The following is a 25,558-nucleotide window of genomic DNA, read 5'->3' on the forward strand; positions in this document are numbered from 1 at the left end:
CCACAGTTCAAAAGCATGCTTCACCGTTTCATTGGTGACTATAAAATGTCTCCAGGTGGGATTGTCACCTTTTCAGAGTGTACAACAGTAAGTGGGTCGGCTCCAGCGGCCTACCAACCCTAAAAAGGGTTCAGCAGGTTCTATGGATGGCTGGCTGGCTGGCTGGAACAGAAAATGTAGTACATTTTTCCTTTAGAAAGTGTTTTATACCATTTGAAGTGAATATTTTAACAGTGATAGAAGATTTTTTTAGTTAAACGTTTCCAGTTTTCTCATTGTGTCTGTGAACTAAAGTATTGCTCTTCTGCTTCAGGCTGGCGGCTTCACAGTGAAGTCACACGGGTCCAGTTTCCCAGACTGAAAGGGTTCTGTTTTCAGACGACAACAAACAGGAGTTTTTATCTGCATGAAAAACCAATAGAATCCAAGAAGACTTTAAAAACCAATAACTTTAGGAAGTTCTGGTTTCTGGTCCAACACAAACGTCTGCACAGACAGCAGAACCAAAGTCATGGATCCAGACAGCAGAATGCTGTCATCATCTGAGCAATAACAGGAAAACAGCTGGTTTGGACTCCGACAGACATGTCTGATCTGCTAAACATCTTCGTTGCTCTCTGTCCTTCCTCCTCGTCTCGCCTCCATGGTCAGAGGAGGATCCGGTTCTCTGCTGAACCCCTCAACCCCTCCCTCTGGAAGGAGGACACAGCCTAGTCCTGCCGGTTCTTGACCAGCTTTACATTTTCGACAATGAAATCTGGCCCTGGAACATTTAGCCATCACAGATGTGAACAGCGCCAGAGTCCGGTGAAGTGTAATCTGGACCGGCTTTGCTTCCGATATGCCACTGTTAAACAGAGACAACAGTTAAAATGTGGTAACCATGACAACACATCTTCCTCGTTTCCAGAGGTGTACTGGTTCTGAACATCCAGGTGTGGATGTGTGACAGGGTGAGGCGGGATCAACCCAAAGTTGTGTGATGCGGTTCTGAAGGTCCATGGAGCCCATCAGAGCCCTGCAGCCCAGAGATTCTCCACATCAGGGTCTGTTCTCCTTCACAGAGAAGATGAAGATCAGACTGAGGTGATGAAGGTCAAACATGGAGACTTGAACTGTGGGTTTGGTCGGCCTGGTTCTGGCGGTTCTACAGTCTAGGTGTGGAAAGTAGTTTATGTTGCATCACATGGACCAAACAGTAGTAGCTGTCTGCGGACACAGCGGTTGTTATGCGGACCGGAAGTGGTGCCATGTGGTCCCGAGCCGAACTTCAGCCAAACTCTGCCTATAGCCCGGTTAAGTCGGGTTCGGAGAGCTGCAGTTCCGGGATCCGACCTTCAGCCTCCCTGAATAAAACCGAGCAGAACAATAAAGTTCGGCTCCACTGCGCGTTTAGTTTTGACCCGCCCCGGGCGAAAAAGCATCACAGACCGGTTACCGGCTCCAAACATGACCTTCCGTCAGGGAGCCCGCGCGCCCCCGGAGGACCGAACGCGGCCTGCGGCCTTGGCCCGGCCCGACGCTACCTTCCGTCCGCCCGGAACCTCCGCCTCTGCACGAGGACGGAGCCGCTTACCTGCCGGTCCGGTGGCGCTCCGCCGCTCCGGTTTCATCGCAGCTCCGACCACAAACAGGTGAAGACGCTAGACCGGATGACGGGAGCCGTCCGCCCGGTCCTTCTGCACATCCACGCCGCCCAGGATTTCCAGGAGGGAAAACTCAAAACCGAAACGGGTCAGAAGTCAGCTGAAACACCGAGAGATGAACCCGGAACCCGGTGTGGACAGAGCTGCTGGTTCCGAATCCTATTCATGATTTGACGTTTTAAACATCACAAATAGTCAACAGATGAACTTTCCCAGCTACAGTGAACGCACCTCAACGTGTCACGTGACGCTAGTCAGCTGGTCTACAGAATGCGGAAGCAGAACCTAACATGGAGGTGCTGGACCGTTTACCAGAACCGGACTGCGTGAAGGTGAGCCCAGACTCCCGCGGTTAAATGGATGCTTTTATTTTGAAATCAAACATTATTCGTGGTTCTTTTCTAATCCGGATGCGATTGATTTTTTAATTTCTGACAAAGTAGACATTTTTATTAATTGGATTTAAAAACAAGAGAGAACATGAAGACCTGAGACCATCGGGGAGACAAACGAAGATGCATTTATTCTGTATCGGGTAAATATCCAAACGTTTTCCCAAATCCAAATCAGTGATTCAGGTGTGGAGCGTCCTCCACAGGTGAGTGTCAAATCCTGCAGACGTCTTCAGGGAACGGGTTTCCATGACGACCAGCTGCATCCAACCATCCATCACCAAGGGCTCCAAAGCGGGGATGCAGTGGGATGAAGCCCGCCACCTCTGGACTCTAGAAAAGAGGAGACCAACCTTCTCCACCTGAGAATCTGAGAGGCCAGTTTGGATTTGCAGGTTGCCATGGGAACTGTGCCTGTTGGACTGCATTGTGTCAGGTGTGACGTTTGGTGGAGGATTACGGTGTTTTCCGGGAGTTGCTTTCAGATCCAACAGATTCTGATCCAACTTTGTGGGAACAAGATCCAACATGGCTGAAGATCAGAGCTCAAGGACGGTCCATAAAGACACGGATGAACCCGTTTGTGAGGAAAAACCGGACTGAAGTCCTGACCTCAGCCTGACAGAAGAGCTTTGGGATAAGCCAGAGATCCAGTTCTTCTTGTGAGACATCAGAGTCTGAGCTCCCAGAGGGAAGAAGACGGAAGGATTCCACGAACACTCCTGGATCTGCAGACAGACTTCTAAAGGGAGACGCTCCTTTTTCGAATAAAAAATGAATGAAAATGCTGAAATCCTTCCTTAAAGGTCACACTTTGCTGCAAAGATCTTCTTAAGTTTTAACAGTTCAGGTTTATCTTCCAGACACATCCAGTCTGGTTTAAAATAACTAAATAAACCCAGAATGATGACATCACAGCAGCCCTGGAGCAGCATTCTGACTATGGGATGCTTTTTCTGACTTCATATTGATGTAAAGTAGGAGAAAGGAGAGAACGTGCATCACCGACTGGATTCGTGTGTGTGTAACACTCGTTAATACAAACTACTGAACTCGCCGCTCCCTCTCTGCAGTGCCACCCCTGGCAGGGCCCCCAGCATGGAGCCCTACCCCAAACTCTGCTCCCCAGTGCTGAAGCGGCGCCGGGTCCTTCTCCATACCCAGAGAGCGGACAGTCGCACTAAGGGGAGACCTGATGGCGTCTCTTCGTTCTGTGGGAAGAACCCGGCGCTGCCTGCTGTCCTCCTGAGTTTTATTTATATATGATGTCACTCTTCTAAATGTCCCCAGTGTTTAAGGTCATGTCAGCATATATAGATGAAGGGATGGAGCCATTTTTAAACACTACAGCATGAAAAACAAAATAATTTTGATGAGCTTAATCTAAAATATGAAGCTCATAATTGGTTTTGGTTCTGCGCCTGAAAGCTGCAGGTTCAGAACCCGCCTGCTCTCATGTTCATGTAGAATGTTTAGCCTGGTCTCTGTCCTGCAGCTCTGTCACAGGCTGGTGGACGGGCTGTGCGGGAGGGAGCCTCCCTGTCGGGGCGAGTATGGCGCCACCTGGAGTCTGCAGGAGTGGGCGGGGCTGCGGGACTCCTTGACGGCCCTTTTCTGTCGGGCAGTGGGGAGCAACTCTGCAGACGAGGAGGTCACTGGCAAAACCATTTTCATTCACATTTTCTGAGAAAACGTCTCATTTTAAAAGTTTCTCACTTTTGCTGGAAACAGAAAAGTTGGATGTGATGGTTGGATGTAATGGATGGATGTGATGGTTGGATGTAATGGATGGAGGTGATGGTTGGATGTAATGGATGGATGGATGTGATGGTTGGATGTGATGGTTGGATGTAATGGATGGATGTGATGGTTGGATGTAATGGATGGATGTGATGGTTGGATGTAATGGATGGATGTGATGGTTGGATGTAATGGATGGATGGATGTGATGGTTGGATGGATGTGATGGATGGATGTGATGGTTGGATGTAATGGATGGATGTGATGGTTGGATGTAATGGATGGATGTGATGGTTGGATGTAATGGATGGATGGATGTGATGGTTGGATGTAATGGATGGATGGATGTGATGGTTGGATGTAATGGATGGATGTGATGGATGGATGTGATGGTTGGATGTAATGGATGGATGTGATGGATGGATGTGATGGTTGGATGTAATGGATGGATGTGATGGTTGGATGTAATGGTTGGATGTGATGGTTGGATGTAATGGATGGATGTGATGGTTGGATGTAATGGATGGATGGATGTGATGGTTGGATGGATGTGATGGTTGGATGTAATGGATGGAGGTGATGGTTGGATGTAATGGATGGATGGATGTGATGGTTGGATGGATGTGATGGATGGATGTGATGGTTGGATGTAATGGATGGATGTGATGGTTGGATGTAATGGATGGATGTGATGGTTGGATGTAATGGATGGATGGATGTGATGGTTGGATGTAATGGATGGATGGATGTGATGGTTGGATGTAATGGATGGATGGATGTGATGTTTGGATGTAATGGATGGATGTGATGGATGGATGTGATGGTTGGATGTAATGGATGGATGTGATGGATGGATGTGATGGTTGGATGTAATGGATGGATGTGATGGTTGGATGTAATGGATGGATGTGATGGTTGGATGTAATGGATGGATGTGATGGTTGGATGTAATGGATGGATGTGATGGTTGGATGTAATGGATGGATGGATGTGATGGTTGGATGTAATGGATGGATGGATGTGATGGTTGGATGTAATGGATGGATGTGATGGTTGGATGTAATGGATGGATGTGATGGTTGGATGTAATGGATGGATGGATGTGATGGTTGGATGTAATGGATGGATGGATGTGATGGTTGGATGTAATTGATGGATGGATGTGATGGTTGGAATTGATGGATGGATGTGATGGTTGGATGTAATGGATGGTTGGATGTAATGGATGGATGGATGTGATGGTTGGATGTGATGGTTGGATGTGATGGATGGATGTGATGGATGGATGGATGTGATGGTTGGATGTGATGGTTGGATGTGATGGATGGATGGATGTGATGGTTGGATGGATGTAATGGTTGGATGTGATGTGATGGTTGGATGTGATGGATGGATGTGATGGATGGATGGATGTGATGGTTGGATGTGATGGTTGGATGTGATGGATGGATGGATGTGATGGTTGGATGTGATGGTTGGATGTGATGGATGGATGGATGTGATGGTTGGATGTGATGGTTGGATGTGATGGATGGATGGATGTGATGGTTGGATGTGATGGATGGATGGATGTAATGGATGGATGGATGTGATGGTTGGATGTGATGGTTGGATGTGATGGATGGATGGATGTGATGGTTGGATGTGATGGTTGGATGTGATGGATGGATGGATGTGATGGTTGGATGTGATGGATGGATGGATGTGATGGTTGGATGGATGTAATGGTTGGATGTGATGTGATGGTTGGATGTGATGGATGGATGTGATGGATGGATGGATGTGATGGTTGGATGTGATGGTTGGAATTGATGGATGGATGTGATGGTTGGATGTAATGGATGGTTGGATGTAATGGATGGATGGATGTGATGGTTGGAATTGATGGTTGGAATTGATGGATGGATGGGATGGTTGGATGTAATGGATGGTGGGATGTAATGGATGGATGGATGTGATGGTTGGATGGATGTAATGGTTGGATGTGATGTGATGGTTGGATGTGATGGATGGATGGATGTGATGGATGGATGGATGTGATGGTTGGATGTGATGGTTGGATGTGATGGATGGATGGATGTGATGGTTGGATGGATGTAATGGTTGGATGTGATGTGATGGTTGGATGTGATGGATGGATGGATGTGATGGTTGGATGGATGTAATGGTTGGATGTGATGTGATGGTTGGATGTGATGGATGGATGTGATGGATGGATGGATGTGATGGTTGGATGTGATGGTTGGAATTGATGGATGGATGTGATGGTTGGATGTAATGGATGGTTGGATGTAATGGATGGATGGATGTGATGGTTGGAATTGATGGTTGGAATTGATGGATGGATGTGATGGTTGGATGTAATGGATGGTTGGATGTAATGGATGGATGGATGTGATGGTTGGAATTGATGGTTGGAATTGATGGATGGATGTGATGGATGGATGTGATGGTTGGATGTGATGGTTGGATGTGATGGATGGATGGATGTAATGGTTGGATGTGATGGTTGGATGTGATGGATGGATGTGATGGTTGGAATTGATGGATGGATGTGATGGTTGGATGCTCCTCTTTGGTTCCTCCAGGTTCTGGCTGAGCTGCAGAAGCTCTGCAGCAGACACGCCCACGCCGTGCTGAACGTGCTGCGATCCCGCCGACGGGAGGTCCGGCTGGCTCTGCTCAGCAGAACCGACTGCATGTCGTCTGCCGCGCTGCAGGACTTTGACTGGAGCCTGAAGGTGAACATGTGTGTCTGTTCAGAACCACCAACAGCCAGAGCCCGTCCAGAGCCAGCAGAACTGAGCTCAGGTTCTGGTTTTAACATCTGCAAGGGTTCTAGTTTAGGTCTGTGTTTATTTATGACCAATGCGCTCATTTGTTAATTTTGAATTAATACATAAATAACCATATTTTATAATAAGTGAAGCGAAAATCCAAGTAAGTTTCAACAAATTTCACAGAATTAAACATGCAACTGATTCATTTTTAGTTTTTTCTAGGAAAGAACATAAAAATGAAGACATTCAAATCCCTGAATTTATTTTTATTTTACTTTAACTGTTTTTTCTTCTACACTAGTATAAAAAACCATTTGAAGAACCATCTGAGCTCAGCTTCTCCTCTCTGTGCTGCAGTTAGCTTTATCCAGCGATAAGATCTCGTCCCTCAACACTCCGCTGCTCAGCCTCAGTCTGGATGTGAGGGAGAACGGAGCGCTGCGGCCAGTCGCCGTGGAGATGAGCAAGGAGGAGCTGAGCGCCCTCATTAGCTCGCTAGAAGCTGCTAATAAGGTAAAATGACTGAAAATGGCTTGGTGCTGCATCTGCTGGAAGCTGACACTGCGTTAACCACAATGCACCTCTGCTCTGAGGAGTTCTGCCTGGTCTTCAGCTTTTTGAATCTCGTTTTTGGATGTGGGGGTTTTCTCAGAGTTCTCCGTGTTTCAGTCTGGGGGTAATAGATGAACTAGAGGGTCTAAACTCATATTTAAGGTAACTGACCAAAACAAACTTGGGTTCAGCCAAGCCTGCTGTTGCGCTCTCCCACCACTGGGTGGCAGCATTGTTCAACATATAGGTTCCTACAGCAGGTTGAAGAAGCTAAACTCACTCCAGTCTTTTCTAGCACTTCCTTTCATCTTTTTGTCAAAAGGTAGATGATTCATCACTGGTGATCCTCGTTTCTGCTTGGAATGGGTCTGATATCTGACTTTAGAGGAGGAACCAAAAGTGTTTGAAGGCGTGTCTGTGTTTCACACAGGTGATGCTGCAGATGAAGTGACGAAGATCCTCAGGATTGAGGCTCCTTTCTGTGCTGGAGTCCCATCATCATCATCCAGCCTCCTTCACTTCCTCGCAGCATTCAGCGTCACATGAGTGAGGACTGTGGGTGAAGGATTTACGACAGTAAAAGGAAACAGTGTCATGTGACTTTAGTTCAAACAACCAGATCAGCCTTATTCCAAACCCCCCCCCCCTACACCTGCTGAATCAGAAACGAGAAATAAATGTAGAAACCCGTAAATTGTCTTTTTTTTCTCTTCTTCCCTCTGATGGGGAGCAGCAGCTCGCATAACCAGAAGCTTATGTAAGTTTGTGCTGCAGTCTGAACAACCTGCAGCCATGAATCCAGTCTGAACCGCACTGGCCCTCATGTTGGTGAGGGGCCTGAGGTGGGGGGGGGAGGGAAGGGGCAGCTCTAATGTATTCCCTGAAAAGCCCCAGCAGAGGAGTTACTTTGTGAGGAAGTGATGAAGGGCGCTTGACCCAGTTCTTCACTGCAGCTGCAGAATCTGTGCCGCGCTGCCAACGCCACTGAAATGAGCGTCTTTGTCCCGGATGTGGAGCTGCGGCTTTTTGTGTGGAGCTTCTACTTCAGAGGCACTGAAGTGTAGCTCACTTTAAAAGCATCACGTTTTCTGAGATTTTCAAAATAAAAGCAGCCAGCCGCTGATCATGCAGTTCATGTGACTGCTTTTAGCTATAACTTTAATGACCAAAGGCTTTTAAATTACTAGACGTAAAGAAATAAATGCAGACTGAGCTGACAATTGGCTAAAGTTTTCACAGGATTTGTAAAAAGGCCTAAAAGGTCTTAATTTTAATTGAACTAATATAAAGCCTCATAAATGTCTTGGTCATTGGTCTTCCATTTTATTTCCTCAACAATAAAATGTGTTGTCATAACTGGTGGTAAACTGTGAACCTCATCTGGCTAAATAAGTCATGAAGGAAAGTGCAAACATAGAGAAATGGCGTGAAAATAGAGATAAATCCTGGTGGTTAAAACTAGTTGGTGGAAATCTTTATGAAGTCAACTGCACGGTTTGTGGAAAACATTTCAACTTGGCACAATGGGTGTTATGGCTATTGAATCGCATGTGTAGAGCACATGCGATTCAATAGCCATACTCAGTAGAGCAGTGTTTTTCAACCTTTTTTGAGCCCACTTGAGCACACTTTAACCTTTACAAAAATCCTGCGGCACACCAGCATCCAAAAATGAAAAAAAGGGAGAAGATCATAGACTGTATTGATCTACAGTCCCTCCACAATCTCACATGCATTTTTGTGATAATTGTGGCAGAAAAAGATTGAAGTTGCTGTTTTTTCTAAAAGATCTAATAAAAGTTAATGTAGAAGATTTAAAGACTGTTTGATGTGTGTTCGTTGTGGTTTCAAGACGTTTGACAATGAAGACTTAGTGCGCTAAGACGCTGTCACTTTTACCCAATGCATCATGGGAGATGTAGCAGCCGAACGCAGACAGACTAGCGTCTCTAAGCTTCATTGTTTTGTTCACCTGTTCCACGGTCTGACACCGGATTCTGTGGAAAGCTACACCGCTAAAGACGAGCTTTAGCTGGTATTTTTGTTGGAACTGAGAGACTTTATGAGCAGAATCTGAATAAGGAAGTGAAGACTTTAACCACTTCTGATTGGTCAGACTGATGACATGTGATTAAGCTTTCAAGAATGATTGGTGGAGACAGTTAAAGGGGCGGGACTTTTCAGAAAACAGAGCTGAAGCTGCAGCTGAATCGTGGTACCGTCATTCTGATCAAAAGTCTTTAATAGAATCAAATAAACACAAAGAAAAAAGTCTTTTACGATCTTTCATATTCTAACTACTCAGTGTTTTATCAGGGCCTGTTTGGATGAACAAAGAGCTGATATCCTGGAGATGGTAAATGTTTTTAGATCAGTGACTGAGGGTAATTTCCCACGGCGCACTTGACCGTCTCCCACGGCAAAAACACTGGTGTAGAGCAAGAAACGGTAGATTCTGGACTGTTTGTTTCATTTTCTTTGAACATACGGTCCTAAATTAGATTTCAGCCTTCCTAAAAGGCCTTGTATTTAACCTCTGAAAATCTCCTGTTTCATGAGCATGTAACATGATCTGGAGCAGATATTGGCAGTCATTCAAAGTGAGATTTTGCTGCGAGAGCTAATCCAGTGTCTGTGTCACTGTACACAGACACGAAAGCAGAGAAACACAGATGACAGAAGACTTTTAACGTATATGATGTCACAAACTGTACTGGGTCATGATGCTGTTAAAAGGTAAAGGTCATGAGCAGAACTTCCTCACTGCAGAAGATCAACAGGTTGTTTGGACCAAACGTCGATGTCTCTCCAATTATAATTACTGGAATGTATAAACGACCATCACAGTGGACAACACACATGGGATGTCAGCAAAAATGGATCAGTCCATCATTCCAGTCCAATGTTGTTTGAACACATATTCATTTAAACTTGATTATCTTGAAGAAATAAAAGGAATGTTGAAAACGTCACCTGCACTGTTCAGTACCAGGTATTTCTCTCTGAGTCCTGGATCCTTTTGTGGTCATTGAATCAGATCGTTTAAATTGAACCTATGAATCCTATCAGCACCGCAAATTCTGATGTGAGTCGAATCCTTGTTCAAAGAAATTGTTACACCCCTATTAAGTAATCAAACTTCCATCAGATTACTTTATCATGATCTGATTCAGACAACTGACGATAAAAAGACAGAATCCTGTGTAGATGTGAGACTGAAGGTCCTGCTCACCTGGAAAACCTTTCAGAGAACACGTTTTAACAGACCAATAACAATCAGAAATACGTTTTTTAGGCATAAATGACACTTGAATGTGATCTGATCTCTGGCCTTGTGTTCCTCATTTGTCCTCCTTTCTTCTCCAGCGCTTGTAGACTTTGTCATGAGTTCTCGTCTGGTTTGATGTGCATCTGTTGGTCCAATCTTGCTGCTCCATGAGGATTTCTGGATGCTGTTTGGATCATTCTCCTTGTCATGCTCCTTCACTGTCTGCACTGTACGTCTGAATCCTTTGATGAAGACTATGTGGCTGGTGGAGCATGGCCTCACTCGTCTGTCGGTGGGATGATCTCTGATGATCCGCGGTATGAGCACTGCACTCCTCTGGAAAGCAGCATCCAGGTCACATGATCACATCAGCTCACCCCTCTTTTGACCTGGGGAGCAGATTTTCCATCTTTGCTCTTTCAAAGCAGAGTCCTTCCATCCCTGTCGGGTTAGGTGTTTGATAGGAAGCCCCTTCCAAACATCCTGCAGAGCAGAACTTTGGATTCCTCTGCTCTTTGTAGCCATCATTTCCCACCGGCCCTCTGTCATCATGAGGTTCTGTCCAGCAGCGTTCTTCCAGCACAGCGTCGTACCGCCCAACAGCAGTCACTGACTCTGAAAGTTGACCCCCCCCCCGAGTTTGTAATGTTCATCAAAAGTAAACTTCAACTGTGAGAGCCAGAAGGTGAAATATAATCCATGAAATATCACCTTTTAGTTCTTTAAGAATTGATTTGTATGACTGTGCAGAATATAAGTATTTGTCTGCTACAATCAAGAATTCTACTCCTCACAGACGTGTTACTTCCTTAAAAAGTTCATCCGTCCTCCAAAAGACACCTGTCCACGCCCTTAACCCCTGTGCTAACCAAGGCCCTTTTATGTTGGGAGTTGGGTCATCTAGACCCACTAGACAGTGCGCTGAACCTTTTTTCTTCAATGATTTGTGATCTTCACTGGTGTCCATGGATTACATGAAATCTTTCCACTTTTATCCACCTTTGTCATGGTAGGGAGAACACGTCAATGTCAGTATTGGGTATTGTATTGGGTCATCTGGACCCAACAAGATAGCTCAAGGGGTATAGCCAAGCAAAAGCATCAAACAGCCTGGTGTAACCACATTTTTGGTGTTTGTTGTGTTCATGACAGCAGTTTTCTGTGTCCGGTAGGCCGGTGAGGCACGGTTAAGAAACCTCAAAAAACAAATTAAAAAATGAATTTAAGTTACATTAAAAAAAACCACAACTTTTGGTTTAGTTGTGTGTGGAGCCAGTTTCTGTGTGATTTTAATCATTCTTGACATTTTTTAGGAAAAAGTTGCCGAATTAGCTAGTTTCCTGATAGAATATGGAAGAACCACGCAGAGCCTGAGGTCTACAACATGTTTGCAGAATCCAGACAGAAGTGTTAAACCTTTATAAAAAAATGGAGGTAAGATCAGCATCTACTTAGATTCCATACATCACTGAATTGCTCAGAAACAAATCAAGAATTTGAATTCAAGTATTTTCATCTCTTTTTTTATCCCTCCATCTTTTGACACCGAATCCCTTTTGAGGTTACAAGGTTGCTGGAGCCAACCTGGTTGGATGAAGGTGGGGTTCAACCGAAACAGGTTGCCAGTCTGTTGCTGGGACACAAACTCACATGCTTACCTAGAGGCAATTTAGAGACAGCAATCAACCAATGAAGCATGTTTTTGGACAGCAGGAAGAAGCTGGAGAAACCCACACATGTACAGTACAAGGAGAACGTGTTAACTCCACACAGAAAGAAGCCAGCTGGGATTTGAACCAGGGCCTTGTCACTGTGAGATGAGAGCACTGGCCACTACGCCACTACCCAGCCCCTCTTTATTTTACAGAATAAACTGGATTAAAATGGACTGAAACCCCAGTTGGATTTTTATAATAATTCAAATGTTCACCAAAGATCAAAACATAAATTATTATTCAGAATGAGTATGAAACATTAGGAACAAGAAAAAGGGGTAAGGTAAGTGTCAGAAAGAAATATGCATCTTGACAACATTGTGCACAAAGGTTTTGTGCGGTGTTAGATTAATGCAGTGCTCATTGGAAATGAGAAAGCGACAGCATCTGTAGGATGGTCATCGTTGTCCATCATCACTTCCTGTTTCATTTGGGAGGCAGACATCCCCTCCATGTTTACGGCTGAACTTTGATGAAGCTCATGGTTGCATTTGGCGAGGACAGCCCTGTGCCACGCCTTCAGTTCTGCTGCTGAGGACTCAGACTGCTGGGGTCGTTCTAGGATACATATGGACAGCCTTTAAGCCACTCCCACCCCTCACAATTGGGGACTAGAGGAGAGAGTACAGAGAAAGGCACGGTTGTGGTTGTAGATGCATTTACATCTCTACTTCCTCCAGGGCCTCACAGTTGACCTTCAGAACGTTCTGGGCCTGATCCCCACCTTCCTATTGCTCCGTTTATGCTTCATAGTGATTTGTAATCGCTCGAATTGTATTGATCACAAGTCAATGGGAAAGGAATGATAACATCATCTGCCAGTGGAATTTTACGCCTCTGTATTTCCTGCTCGGTTTAGTGGACAAACATACCGCTTATCCCGCTGCCTCATCATGATCCTGCGTGTTCGCCCACAAATGTATGAGCAGGTTGTCCTCCATATAAAAAAATACCAAACCACTGAAACGCTGGAGTCAATCACGCCAGGCTCCAATAGTAGGGACACCATCAGACGTTTGTTGCAGTTATTGGAGACAGCTAGACTGCATGGCTGTGGTAGGGATAGGATTGATGCAATGGCTGATCGCTATGCAGTACTTCATACCTGTCCTCTGTCTGCTTTCTTTTATACCTATTTCTAAGCCGCGTCCTGCCTGGTTCGTGACAGATGTTCCAGTGTGTTGGTTTGTCGCCTTCCTGCACTTTCATGACTGCATGATTGATGTTTTCTTTCATCTTTCTGCAGATGTTCCGTCACTTTTGCTGTCTGACCATTAATAGATGTTGAAGGGCTTCTGAGTAAGTCCATCCTCGGGTTTTTGATGCAGCCTTAATGTCTTGAGTTTGTCTTTGTGTTCCAGTGTTTCTGTTTGTTTATGTCTCCGTACTACGGTGGCCCTGAAGTGCAAAGCATTCAACAAATCACTCGATACAAAAACATTTTTAAGATCACGACAACAATTAAAAAAAAAAAAAAAATTTAAAAAGCAGCATTACATTTTAGAAAACAAAACAAAATTTCAGAAACCAAAACTTGAAAAACAAAAATGACAAAAAAAAAAACATTTCAGAAAACAAAATTAATTTCCAGGAAAAAAAAGAAATATTAAAAAATGAAAACATTTCAGAAAAAAAAATAATTTCCAGAAAAAAAATGAAATATTAAAAAATGAAAAACATTTCAGAAAAAAATGAAATTTTAAAAAATGAAAAACATTTCAGAACACAGAATGAATTTCCAGAAAACAAAACGAAATCTTCAAAAATGAAAAACATTTCCAAACCGGAAGAGGCAGGTACTATGGGACAACGCTGATTGGATGATGATTTTTGTCAATCATTTGAACTGAAAAGTATTTCAAATGAAGCGATGCCGGATTTTATCGTCCAAACAACAATGTACTATGATAATCCACGTATTTCCCATTTATATATCAAATAAAAAATGCAGCAAACTGTTAATGAACTTTAAAATTATTTTTTTAACATTTCGCCTGACACACGATCACCCGGAAGTAGTTTGTGAGCACTTTTACTTTGAACGCTGTGCGCTAATGTCTACGGCTGCGAGGTTCACGCTGTCAATCATCTTTAGGTAAGAATCAATTCTGTGATCTTTTCTTTTGTCAGTCACATGTCTCTAGGGATGATAATTTTAGGAGTTAAAGTGCTGCTTTGAAAAGATAATTTCTTTTTATCTTGCGCATGCGCAAAAGGAACCCGATGGAGACGAACCGTCTTCACATGAGAGCCGTTCCCGTTTTCGGTGACATGAGAGAAAAAGCTCCGAGCCAGCCTGATTCAGTGATTTATACAGTAATTACAGTAATTATATGGCATCAGTGTTGCTAAAAATCGACTTTAAGACTGAAATCAGTAAACAAGTTCTTATGGGAAATAATATTAAAGTGCATTGTATATTTTTGAACCATACATATACATATACTGAAACTTAAAAATGAACTTTAAAGTTTATAAAATACTTTATTGAATTAACATGTGATATTTCTGCAGGTGAAGTTTCTCAAAGCGAAGTTCCAGAAAGGTTTGTGCTGCAGAAGAACAGATGGCAGCTCTACATGGGAATACAAGAAGACTAAAGTCATTCATATCATTGTGCAGTGTACAGGCAAGTCACCATGATTTATGTGCAATGTAATCAATAAATATTATTTAACCTTAATATCTAATTTTTTTTTTTAAATTGCAGGTCCTTTAAAAAAACGTCTTTAACCTGCTGCATAAGCCTGATTAGTTGTAAATGATGCAGTGGGGAGTGAAAAACGAAGCACAATTCCTGGCTTTAGTGTCGGGCTGATGATCTGGAAATCACATCTATGAGGAACCGCATCAAACACTTGTACAACTCCAAACAACTTAATGTTCCTTTAAGCAAAACTCCAGTTTAAAATGTTCATATTAGGCTTGCTTCATTTAGGAGTTTTTCCATGTTTACCATTTTAGGTTTTAAAGCTTTATTAACAAAGATGATGTTTGATTTTCAAAGCTGTTGTTTAGAAATGTTTTTTTGTCAATGAAAAAACTGAATGCTGACGTGAGGATTGTAATAATGGATATAAAAATAAACAAATTTGTTTCATAGCAATGCAGTATATTTATTGAAAACTTAACATGAATACGTTATTCAGTAACAGAAACAAAGAAACAGTTGTGGATTTTCCTTTATGGGCTTCTTCATGCAGTCAATCAAATGTTCCGTTTACATTCAGCATTTACTCAGCGTACCTGTCAGTCACATTTATTAGAGGAAAAAATGCATCTGGAAAAAGTCTGTTTGTGCTTAACAACTATATCAAAAAGAGTCATGTCAGGAAAGGTTTGTCCACATTGCTGCTCAGCATCACATCCAGAGGAAGATGCACAGGTAAGGAACGCCAGTTCCTGCTCGTACATGCTTGCAGCTTCCACTGCCCTGGACGGACTCCAGCTCCATTGAAATCCCTGACAGAAATAAATTAAAAATCCCTGACAGAAAAACATCAGCTGCCGTTCATCTTTCATTCAGGAAAAAGTTGAGTTCATCAAAATGAGGAGAAAATGGGTTAAACCAGAAATTCATTAGGGAGGGGTCAAAACACCAAACTCAGAATAAAATACATTATTTCAGTCTTATAAAAATACATTCTAAAACAATTTGGTATTCCTCCTCTGCCTGAAAGACTAAAACGTTTTTTTTAAAGATTTATTTTACACTACAGACTTTGCCACCTTTAGTTACACACCTGGACGTGTCTGATGATGTGCACATCCAGTCATTTACTGTCATGTTTCTGTGCACTGACACACTCTAAAGTCACAGATATTAATAGTGTGAATAAGAAGCATTCATAAATGTTATTCTGAGACACAAACTGCTGCAGTTTACCTGACAGCTTTGCTGATTTATGCTGCTGGTACACCTATCTGAGAATCCTGCCCACGTGACCCCCCCTCTCCAGCTGATGAGGTAACCTGTCATTAACGTATGACTGAAGGATCTTGGATCTGTCTGTAAACACCCACCTAGAAATCACGTTTAACGCTACATTTATTAGATCAAACAAATGTGCCTCCATACCTTATCTGTGGATGGCGGGACTGCATTTCCTGATGTGCGCCGTCTTTAACACCCGTTTCTTCCCAGCTGCTGCTTTAGACAGAATCCTCTCACGACATTTTGAAACATTTGTAAACCTGGTTGGTGTTGATATTTCTGCGTGCGTTCTGTCATCACATCCGCTAAATATTCAAAGATTAACGTTTATGTTAACGTTTTACCGTCCCTTTCTTTGTTCACCTGCAGAACGGACGTCATCCACACAAACTACTTCCGGGTGACCGTTCTGCTTCAGACGAAATATTCAAAAAATAATTTAAACCTTCATTATCTGTTTGCTAAATTTTTGATTTAATATGTAAATGGGAAATACGTGGATTATTATAGTACATTGTTGTTTGGACGATAAAATCCGTTATCACTTCATTTAAAATACTTTTCAGTTCAAATGATTGACAAACATCATCATCCAATCAGCGTTGTCCCATAGTACATGCTTTTTCCGGTTTGGAAATGTTTTTCATTTTTGAAGATTTCGTTTTGTTTTCTGGAAATTCATTCTGTGATCTGAAATGTTTTTCATTTTTTAATATTTCATTTTTTTTCTGAAATGTTTTTCATTTTTTAATATTTCATTTTTTTCTGAAATGTTTTTCATTTTTTTGTATTTCATTTTGTTTTCTGGAAATTATTTTTTTTTCTGAAATGTTTTCATTTTGTAATATTTCTTTTTTTTCTGGAAATTAATTTTGTTTTCTGAAATCTTTTTTTCTTTTTCTTTTTTGGTTTCTGAAATTTTGTTTTGTTTTCTAAAATGTAATACTGTTTTTTATATTGTTGCTGTGATCTTAAAAATGTTTTTGTATCGAGTGATTTGTTGAATGGTTTGCACTTCAGGGCCACCGTACCTTCCTCCCAGACCTGCAGCTTCCTGAGTCTGACTCTGCAGGACTTTTCTACCCACTCCTCTTTCACTCAGAGGATGTTTTCCTCCCCACTTTTGTCTTTTTTTTACTCATTACCCTGTCATCTGTTGCTCCTTAGTGTCATCTTTTTCTAAAACACACTCAGATAATTTGGCCTTTGTGGGATTGTCTGGAAAGAGTCAAGATATCTGGGGTTGATATCTTTGTGTAACGCCTTCTGTTGTAAAGTTGTGTGGGTGTGTGAGGATATTGTGAGTGTCTTCTTCATGTGTCTCAGTGAAATGAGAGTCAGTTGGCAAAAAGCAAAAGGCAGCAGCTCAAAGTCTTTAAATCATCTCAGGATTTATTCTGGAATATTCTTATGAAAGGCAGCGCTTCACTCCAGCGGAGTAAAGTTGGTTCAGGTGAAGTGACCTATGTTACATCTACATGAGGCTCCGCCCCCTGAGCGGTTAAACATTCAGTGAGCCGCCTGCCTGGCACAGTAACAGGAAAATGTTGATTTCAAACTGAGATCATGTGATCCAACCAAAAACTCTGTGAATTTTTACATCTGAACTCCAAACACAGGTTTATTTACATCAACTTGATTCTCTTTAAATCAAAAAAGAAAAAAACGTGAACATGAAGGCAGGTAGAACCCACGACTCCTGGTGGAGTCACTGCAGAAGTTTGATCCCATCCTGGAGCTTCATCAGCTAAGCGGACCAACCAAAGACAGCTTTGTCTCCTGCTGAAGTGCGTTCTGTTTGCCCTCCTACCATTTGTGTACAATCAGGCTAAGTCTGAGGAAAATGCAAACGTAAAAATGATTGTTTCGAGAGTTAAAAGTCACCAATGAGTTTGCACAACTTGCAGCTCTGGATTGTCAATGAAACATGGGAACACAGAGCGCGCAGCAGCCTCCGCTTCCTGTTTCAGAGCATCTGTCTGATCAAGAAATTACAGTCTAGACTTTACGAGTCTTTTAATTACAGACAATACAGACTAATGGAGGAAAACAAATACATAAAAACAAACGAAAGATTCTGGTAAAAACTTCTCATTCGTCAGGACATTTGCATTAAATGGATCATTTGTTTGTTGTAAAAATGCCTTTTTGAAAATAAACACTATGCTATTGGAAAAACGTGTTTTTGATGATGTGTGATAAATGTGTGTAAATGGAAAAACATGTTAGTTGCATCTGAGGAAATTTTTGCCACACACACACCATGTCCCTCCTATGCTGCTTTAAAACAGCAAACCAGTCCAGGTTTACAGAGCAAAGACATTGAGGAATGGAATATTGCACATGTTTTTATGGCTACTTATGTTTCATCTTTAAAAATAGTTTGTTATCATAATATGGTATGTACTCCCTAACTTCCATGCTTCATGCATCTAAGTTATATCCCAATAAATCTAAACGTGTTGGCTGCAGACAAGTGATGAATGATGAGGTCAGCGCTCCAAAACTACAACGACTGACTCCAAAAACGGCCAAATGTGGCTCATTACAAAGTCTATAATGCCTCTGAACAACAATATGCCTAAAAAAAATCAGACAAATTCTGCTGGTGGGAACCTGTGTGAAATCTTTGGACTGAGCTGGTCCAGTTGACCTGTCAAAGGTAAGTACATCATAGGCTGTATATGAGAACTGGACCGAGTGAGTGTGACGCCACCAATAGAAAAGGGTTTATTTCCAGCTCCAATGAAAGTCTATTCAGTCACCATTTTTTTGTGATACGAACACTGTCATGTTGAAAGACGTTCTCAGTAAGCAGTGATTGGTCCGAGTTGGTCTGAGTCAATGTTTCTATGGCGACCACTCTCACCAATCAGGAGTGACCTTGTTGGAAGTCCACACCGCTACCACTTGAAAGCGGGCTACACAAAAATCTGTTAAACGTTTCAAACGTTCAACGTAAGACCACACGTACTTTTATTGAGGCTTTTGATTGGTCAGCTAATAACTTGGATCACATTTACTACTGAAAAAGCATCACGAAGAAAAATTAAGATTATCAAGAACATGTTTAAAAAAGCTATCAGTGCAAGAATGATTATTATGACCAATAAAATGACTGAGTAACAGCTGTTGATTTCTCTCTAGAAATCTAGGATTTTGGCTTCTTGGAGCCAGAGGGTACTTCCTGTTAAAGTCACTGGGGGGGAGGGGTCACTTAGTCCAGTTCTTATATACAGTCAGTAGTGTGCATCCACCAGTGGCAGAACACATCTGGTAACTATGACCCTTAACAGAACAGTCCTCATGGCAAAAACAAATCAATAAGCTGTCAACCATCACATCAAAATCCCAGCAGGTAAAAGCTTCTGTTTGACGTTGAGGGAACAGTGTTATTTTAAACTCTTTGTTTTCTTACATCGCATTAATGATTTATGAGAATTTGACTGACATACTAAAACAGGAAGTACCCGCTGACTCCGAGAAGCCAAAATCACATAGACTTCAATAGAGAATTAAACAGCTGCTACTAAGTCATTGTATTGGTCATTGTCATCATTGTTCCTCTGTTACCTTTTTTTAACATGTTCTTGTCTTGATGATCTTCATTTTTTTTTCATTGTGTTTTTCCGCAGTTTAAGTTATTCAAGTTATAAACTGGCCAATCAGATGCCCCATTAAACGTCTGTGGTGTCATGTCCGACGTTTGAAAGATTTCGTGTAGTCTGCTTTCAAGTGGTAGGGGTGTGGACTTCCAACAAGCTCACTCCTGAAAGGTGAGAGTGGTTGCCATAGAAACGTAGACTCAAACAGACTTAGACCAATCACTGCTCATTTAGCTCCAACATGGCGCTGTTCGTATCCTGAAAAAAATGGGCACTGAGTTGACTTCATTTGATTGGTGCCAAAAGTAAGTCATTTTCTATGGGTGACGTCACACTCACTCAGTTCAGTTCTTATATACAGCCAATGGCTATAAACCAATTAAATGAACGATAAAGATGGCAGGTTTATTTTGGGTTTCTGCGATGGGAAACCCCAGTGACAGACAGAGGTGGACGTCTTACAACCATCTAACACCAGCTGAACATTCAAAATACATCAGCCTGTATTTGTGGAGTTGTAGGCCTTGATTGTGGGGGATAAAGCACAGTCGATATTGTAGTATGTTTACCAATGACCGTGGCAGGAATTGAGGGTCAGGAGGTACAGCAATCATCTGCTAATCACAGACTGCTGTCTGCTGTGCAGCCCTGTTTGTCCTTGATCAGGACACTCACCCATGTGTGCACACATGCACTCACACTACTAGAGTGACCTGGTGTGGTCAGTAAGTATAAAGCTATGTGCACACCGCCTTCGGCAACATACCTTTAGGGTCCAATTTAAGGAAAAGTCTAATGAACAAGTGTAAATGTCGCTTTGGACTTCTGCGTTCTAAACGCTCATATTTACATTTTTAAGACTGTTTTCAGGCTCTACATACAACCAGTTGAACTTTGACCAAGCAGGGACTCGGTTTTGGTGGTAACGTATGGATAACGTACCCTTTCATTCACGGAAGTGCCAACCATTTGAAAATTTATCATGGAGGAGAAATTAATTTTTGCGGTTTGTGGCCAGCTGGAATTATATGACACCAAGTCTTTCATATATCCGAATAGAGCAGCGAAAGAAAAAGCCTGGAGCAAAATTCACTAGATTTGCACCGCTTCCACATTCCACACTTAGCCTCTTCCACTTGTAGGAGGCAGACATGCATTAGTAAACAGTAGCAAAAGAAAAAGACGAAGAAGCCCTTCCCTGCTTGTCCAATGTGAACACCATGGGCTAAATGTGCATTTAGCACATTCTTGAACCCGTGTCACATCCCTGGTGTGATCATAGCTTTAGAGGAGAACAGAGTAGAACCTAAAAGTGACGTAACCCTTGTGCTATCCTAGGCACTTTAACATTGGGAGTTGGGTCATCTAGACCCACTAGACAGTGCGCTGAACCTTTTTTCTTCAATGATTTGTGATCTTCACTGGTGTCCATGGATTACATGAAATCTTTCCACCTTTATCCACCTTTGTCATGGTAGGGAGAATACGTCAATGGAAGGGTGGGGTCATCTAAGATAGCACAAGGGTTAAAGTAGTTTCTACTGAGTGTGAAAGAGCTTCTCAATCCTGTCTGATTAGTTAGAGCAGTGGTTCCCAAACTGGGGGGCGCGCCAGGTATTGCAGGGGGGCGCGGTGTAGTTTAGAAACAAAGGATTTGTACGTTTGTGTCAGTGTGGGGGGGCTCGAAAATATTCTAATCTTCAGAAAGGGGGGCCCTGCAGAAAAAGTTTGGGAACCACTGAGTTAGAGCCACATCTTGACTCTTTGAAGATGTCCCTTTGCTTCTGCCACTATCAGCAGCACGGTGGAGTCAGAGCTGAAGTCTCACCTCCACCTCATCCCTTTTTCTATTGTACAGCAATGAAGCGCCATTTACATGCAAAAGATGGAGAAACAGAAAAGCAAACAAAACAAACCACCATTATGATCGCATCATCAGTAATTTTTTGCCGTGTTGGGACTTAAAAATACCAAATTTGACTATGTTTTCTAAGATTCTAATCTTTTTCTATCTAAGCTCGACACAGAAAGTAAGGACGTTTGTTAGAAGAGATCTTTTTTTTTAAAGAAAGTTTTAAGAAAGTTTCCAGAAAGCCTGTTTGTTTTCTTTCTAAGGGGTTTGTAGAGAGCTGGCATTGGTAGGAGGAGCAGCAGAGCTGATGCTGCCTTTCCCATGAATGCTTGTGTTTTACAAACACCTTAGAAAAAGCTTTTTAACCGTTTTATGAATTACTCACAAACATCTCTACTGCTTACAATCTATCAGCCAACAAATTTTCTTACTTTTTGTGCTTGAATAATTTTCTATGTAGAGCAAAAGTCATTGTTTTTTTTATTAAAGTATATGTCTCTCTTTATATAGATTTATTTATATACCATATTTTATATTAAATTGTATTTACAATGTTCAGACCACCATGTTTTTCCTTCAAAAAAGAAGATATGTACAAGAGGTCTTACCACTCCTTCTTTTCATCCCTGTACAGGACATAGGTAGTTTTTCTATGAAACTGTGGTTCTGCCACAGAGGCTCACTGCTGAACCCTACTGGACATAATACAACCAGTACACCAGGTTGAAGAATATGAATGTGATGGGAAAAACTACTCTGGACCACTTGTCAATGGCGTTGACATCTGTGAGGTCCGGTATCTTGACTTTAAGCTGAGAGGCCCTCCTTCTCAAACGACTTTTCTTAGGTCCTAGTGGTCGGTCGAGGGCGGGTCGTCCGTAAAGGTCCCGGCTGGCCATTGGCTTCCGGTACTGAATGCTGGCGCTGTCGTAGGAAAACATTGTAGCCCGCGGGTCATGGAGTGTACTCATCATATCTGGTCCACCCATCTCTGTGGGCATGTTGGACAGGAGGATGCTGCCATGAGCATCAACCTGACAAAAGAGGTTCAAAGATTTTGTTCAAAAAATGAAACAGACAGAGGGGTTTTTAAACTTTTTGCTTTAAAAAACGTTATAGTTTCAAATTTACCCACAGGCCTTTATAAAGTTAACACCTCCTATGCATGCTTTGTTTATCTATCTGTTCACCTACAGTATTCAGGCATGTGGTGGCAGTTAGTACATACTGCCTGCAGGCAGGTTATTCTTAGACAGATAGCCAGACCATCAAATAAAACCTCCATTCCATTGAATTATTTCTTTTATGAAGTGTCCGTTTATAAGTGACGCTGTCTCAAGATGCTACTCAAAGAGGAAAACGGCAAATCAAGTACAGACAAAATGATTCGTGATTTTCATCGTCTAATTAAAGGCAAATAATTCAAGATTTGAGTCCAGATTATTCCAAGATGACCAGATTGCTCCAAATGTCATATCTCTGTTCGGTGCAGTGCGATTCAAGCATTGTCACTCTTGCTCATTCCGCTCCCGTGCTCCTGTACTTGGCTGTGGACCTCGTCCCTGGCTAGTGTCTGCTCCTGCTCATCTGGATGAAGCCCATCTGCTGGACTATTTAAACATGTAGTTGTAGTGTTTGATAAGCTCTGTTTTCTCTAAGAGTTCTGGTACATGGCCTGTCCGTCCTGGGGGAGGATCCCTCCTTCATGTGGACACCCTTCTTCTCTTTTTATGAGTTTTTCCTCACCGCGAAGGAGGGTCTAAGAGCAGGGATGCCCAGTTTCGTTTAGTCTGTTTAGTTTAGTTAAGCCATTACCTATTGAATTCTTCATGTTTACTTTATGGTTCTTTATGGTTAATGTTTATTTTTCAATTACCGCTATGAAGCCCATTCAGACAACTATGGTTGTAATATTGGGCTATAGAAATAAAATAAAATTGAATCGAATTGAATCTCCAGTTTTGAGCTGTTCAAAAGTTTTGGTCAATTGAGAATTACACAATAATGCGCAGTTAACGTAGTTTGTATGCAAATATTGTATTAATCTTACACAATTGTGCATAATCCTTGCGAGATGGATACGCAAATTTGTGCCTTACCACGACCGTTCCACGTATGTCTAACGGACTTTTCACGGAAGTACCACCGATGTATAACTTTTATAACCCGTATTCGGCGTACATATATTTTAAAATTATATAACTGACACACAAATCATTAATGAATTGCATAGCACGGTTCATGCACGACGGCGTTTTGTGTGACAGGTGTATAAATCGGCCGGTCTTTCACTTATACTGAGTGGGGAAGTCAGGTCTCTCGCCGGGCGGCGTCTCGTGCAGCGTGGAAGGCGGATCGCGGGAGTTAGCCGGTTACGGCAGACGTCGATGCAACTCTGGACCACAGAGGCCCTTCTTGTGGATCTCCCCAGCTGCGGTTCCCGCCGGGGGTCCCCCGTATATGTGGTGGGCTCCCTTGGCTGACGCCTAGCAGCTGGTGGGGACCAGGGGGAATCCGACTGTTTAACTAAAACACAGCATGGCGTGGCGGATGCTGACCATGGTGCTGACGCGATGTGATTACTGCCCAGTGTTTTGAATGTCAAAGTGAAGAAATTCGATGGAGGGCAGCTATACGTGTTCTTTGCGTGGTTCAGTTGTACTTCTTCCGTGGTTTTAACATGGTTCATTCGTGATACATCTGTGAAAATTTCACGTTAAAAAAAACACCTTTTCCAACTTTTTGGTATGACTAGTTTTTATCCGTGCAATATGTGCAAATTGCACATAGCGGCTGTGTGACCCGCCCTTCAGCTACCAACCAATTCCAACCATCCCACATGTGTTTCCATACAAACCACTGTGCATTCTGACCAGCACTCACCTGAACCCTGCTGCTCTCCAGTCGGCTCCTGTTCTCATTGGATTTGGCTTTCTCTGCTGCCTTCTTCTGCAGGTGAGGACCTCGACCAAAGAAGATGTAGTTGACAAAGGCGTACTCCAGCAAGGCCAGAAAAACGAAGACAAAGCAGCCCATCAGGTAAATGTCAATGGCCTTGACGTATGGGATCTTGGGCAGGGTCTCTCTGAGATGGGTGTTGATGGTGGTCATGGTCAGCACAGTGGTGATACCTGATGATATGAAAGAGAAGATTCCAGTAATACCATTTAGACTTGACTTACTGTGAGATCGCGTTTGTCAGCAGAATTGACCAGATCATTTCAACAAAAATGCTGAGCAGCGGATGCCAGTGGGAATCAAAGGCCTGCTCAGGTTCAAGTCTGTAGGTCCAAGATTGAACCAGCAACCCTTTGGGCAGTGTCCTTTTTCTAAGCTTTGGGTCAGCACAGCCCCGACCTGCTATTGGTTCACTTCAATGGTCTGGATTGAGTTCACACTTTATTTTTTCATTTGGTTTGGTCCGTATTTTTGCAGGTCTTTTCACTTCAACCGTTTGCCTGAAACGGTGGTTGTGGTGGTGGTGGGGGGTGTTTAGAAAAACATCTATAGGTTCTCATGAGCTGAATGTGTTGTTCCTAAAATTATTCTTTAGTTTCAGTTCCAAATATCCAAAAATCCTTTTGAATTGAAGAGCAGCTGCGTCAAAGTTTCAACATGTTTTATTTTAAATTTTTCATAGTAACAACATGATGCGATGGAGTTTCGTCTGTAGGACTGCTGGTCTCTTCTACAGCTGACCTTGCTCTGAGTGTCTTCTAGAGTTCTCCTAAGCATGGACATTTGTCTTCTTCACTTTTTCAATCCTGTGTGTGTCAGCCAAAATGTCAAGGAGGACCTGTTTCTCTGGGTTTTTGTCCTAATTCCCTCTCTGCTCACTTATGCAGTTTAAAGCCCGTTAGTCATTTTCTCTGGATTTCCGAATCTACAATTCCTAAATCCTGCCCTAATAATTTTTCAGAAGTCTCTGCAAAAAAACGAATGTCTATTAATTCCCTCTAGATTGGGAAATATAGACCACAATGCATTGCCTTTGAAAAATTTGTAATTTGAAAAAATTGATGTAAATATATTTTTATAATCATCCACGTTTGTGGATGATTAGTGAGAAAGATA

The 25,558-nt window shown here is 42.4% G+C and overlaps 3 protein-coding genes across 3 annotated transcripts in view; 1 reads left to right on the top strand and 2 right to left on the bottom strand.

Moving 5' to 3' along the window:
• atp10d (ATPase phospholipid transporting 10D (putative)) overlaps window positions 1–1,695 on the bottom strand; it is a 44,900-nt gene extending 43,205 nt beyond the window's left edge. Inside the window, exon 1 of the mRNA XM_023951739.1 lies at window positions 1,577–1,695. The gene's annotated coding sequence lies outside the window, so the exon portion shown is untranslated. The remainder of the gene's footprint in view (window positions 1–1,576) is intronic.
• Window positions 1,696–1,768: 73 nt separating this feature from the next.
• Window positions 1,769–7,804, top strand: commd8 (COMM domain containing 8). Its single transcript, XM_004082745.4, has 5 exons — window positions 1,769–1,978; window positions 3,534–3,689; window positions 6,367–6,519; window positions 6,916–7,071; window positions 7,541–7,804. The coding sequence occupies exons 1-5, from the start codon at window positions 1,937–1,939 to the stop codon at window positions 7,559–7,561; spliced, it is 528 nt and encodes a 175-aa protein (XP_004082793.1). The 5' UTR covers window positions 1,769–1,936; the 3' UTR covers window positions 7,562–7,804.
• Window positions 7,805–21,067: 13,263 nt separating this feature from the next.
• The window catches only part of gabrb1 (gamma-aminobutyric acid type A receptor beta1 subunit), a 30,337-nt gene continuing 25,846 nt past the window's right edge, over window positions 21,068–25,558 (bottom strand). Inside the window, exons 8-9 of the mRNA XM_023951834.1 lie at window positions 24,368–24,615; window positions 21,068–22,518 (exon numbers count right to left, since the gene is read on the bottom strand). Coding sequence (XP_023807602.1) covers window positions 22,177–22,518; window positions 24,368–24,615 — 590 coding nt within the window. The 3' untranslated portion in view covers window positions 21,068–22,176. The remainder of the gene's footprint in view (window positions 22,519–24,367; window positions 24,616–25,558) is intronic.

The sequence above is a fragment of the Oryzias latipes genome, chromosome 22 (genome assembly GCF_002234675.1).
Source record: "Oryzias latipes chromosome 22, ASM223467v1".
Taxonomy (NCBI): Eukaryota; Metazoa; Chordata; class Actinopteri; order Beloniformes; family Adrianichthyidae; genus Oryzias; species Oryzias latipes.

What these genes read in the sequence shown, in the direction of transcription:
- commd8 (XM_004082745.4), top strand. Translation starts at nt 1,937, where the DNA reads ATGGAGGTGCTGGACCGTTTACCAGAACCGGACTGCGTGAAG. An exon ending in GCAACTCTGCAGACGAGGAG is followed by an intron (nt 3,690 to 6,366) that starts GTCACTGGCAAA and finishes TGGTTCCTCCAG; the next exon opens with GTTCTGGCTGAGCTGCAGAA. An exon ending in CGCTAGAAGCTGCTAATAAG is followed by an intron (nt 7,072 to 7,540) that starts GTAAAATGACTG and finishes TGTTTCACACAG; the next exon opens with GTGATGCTGCAGATGAAGTG.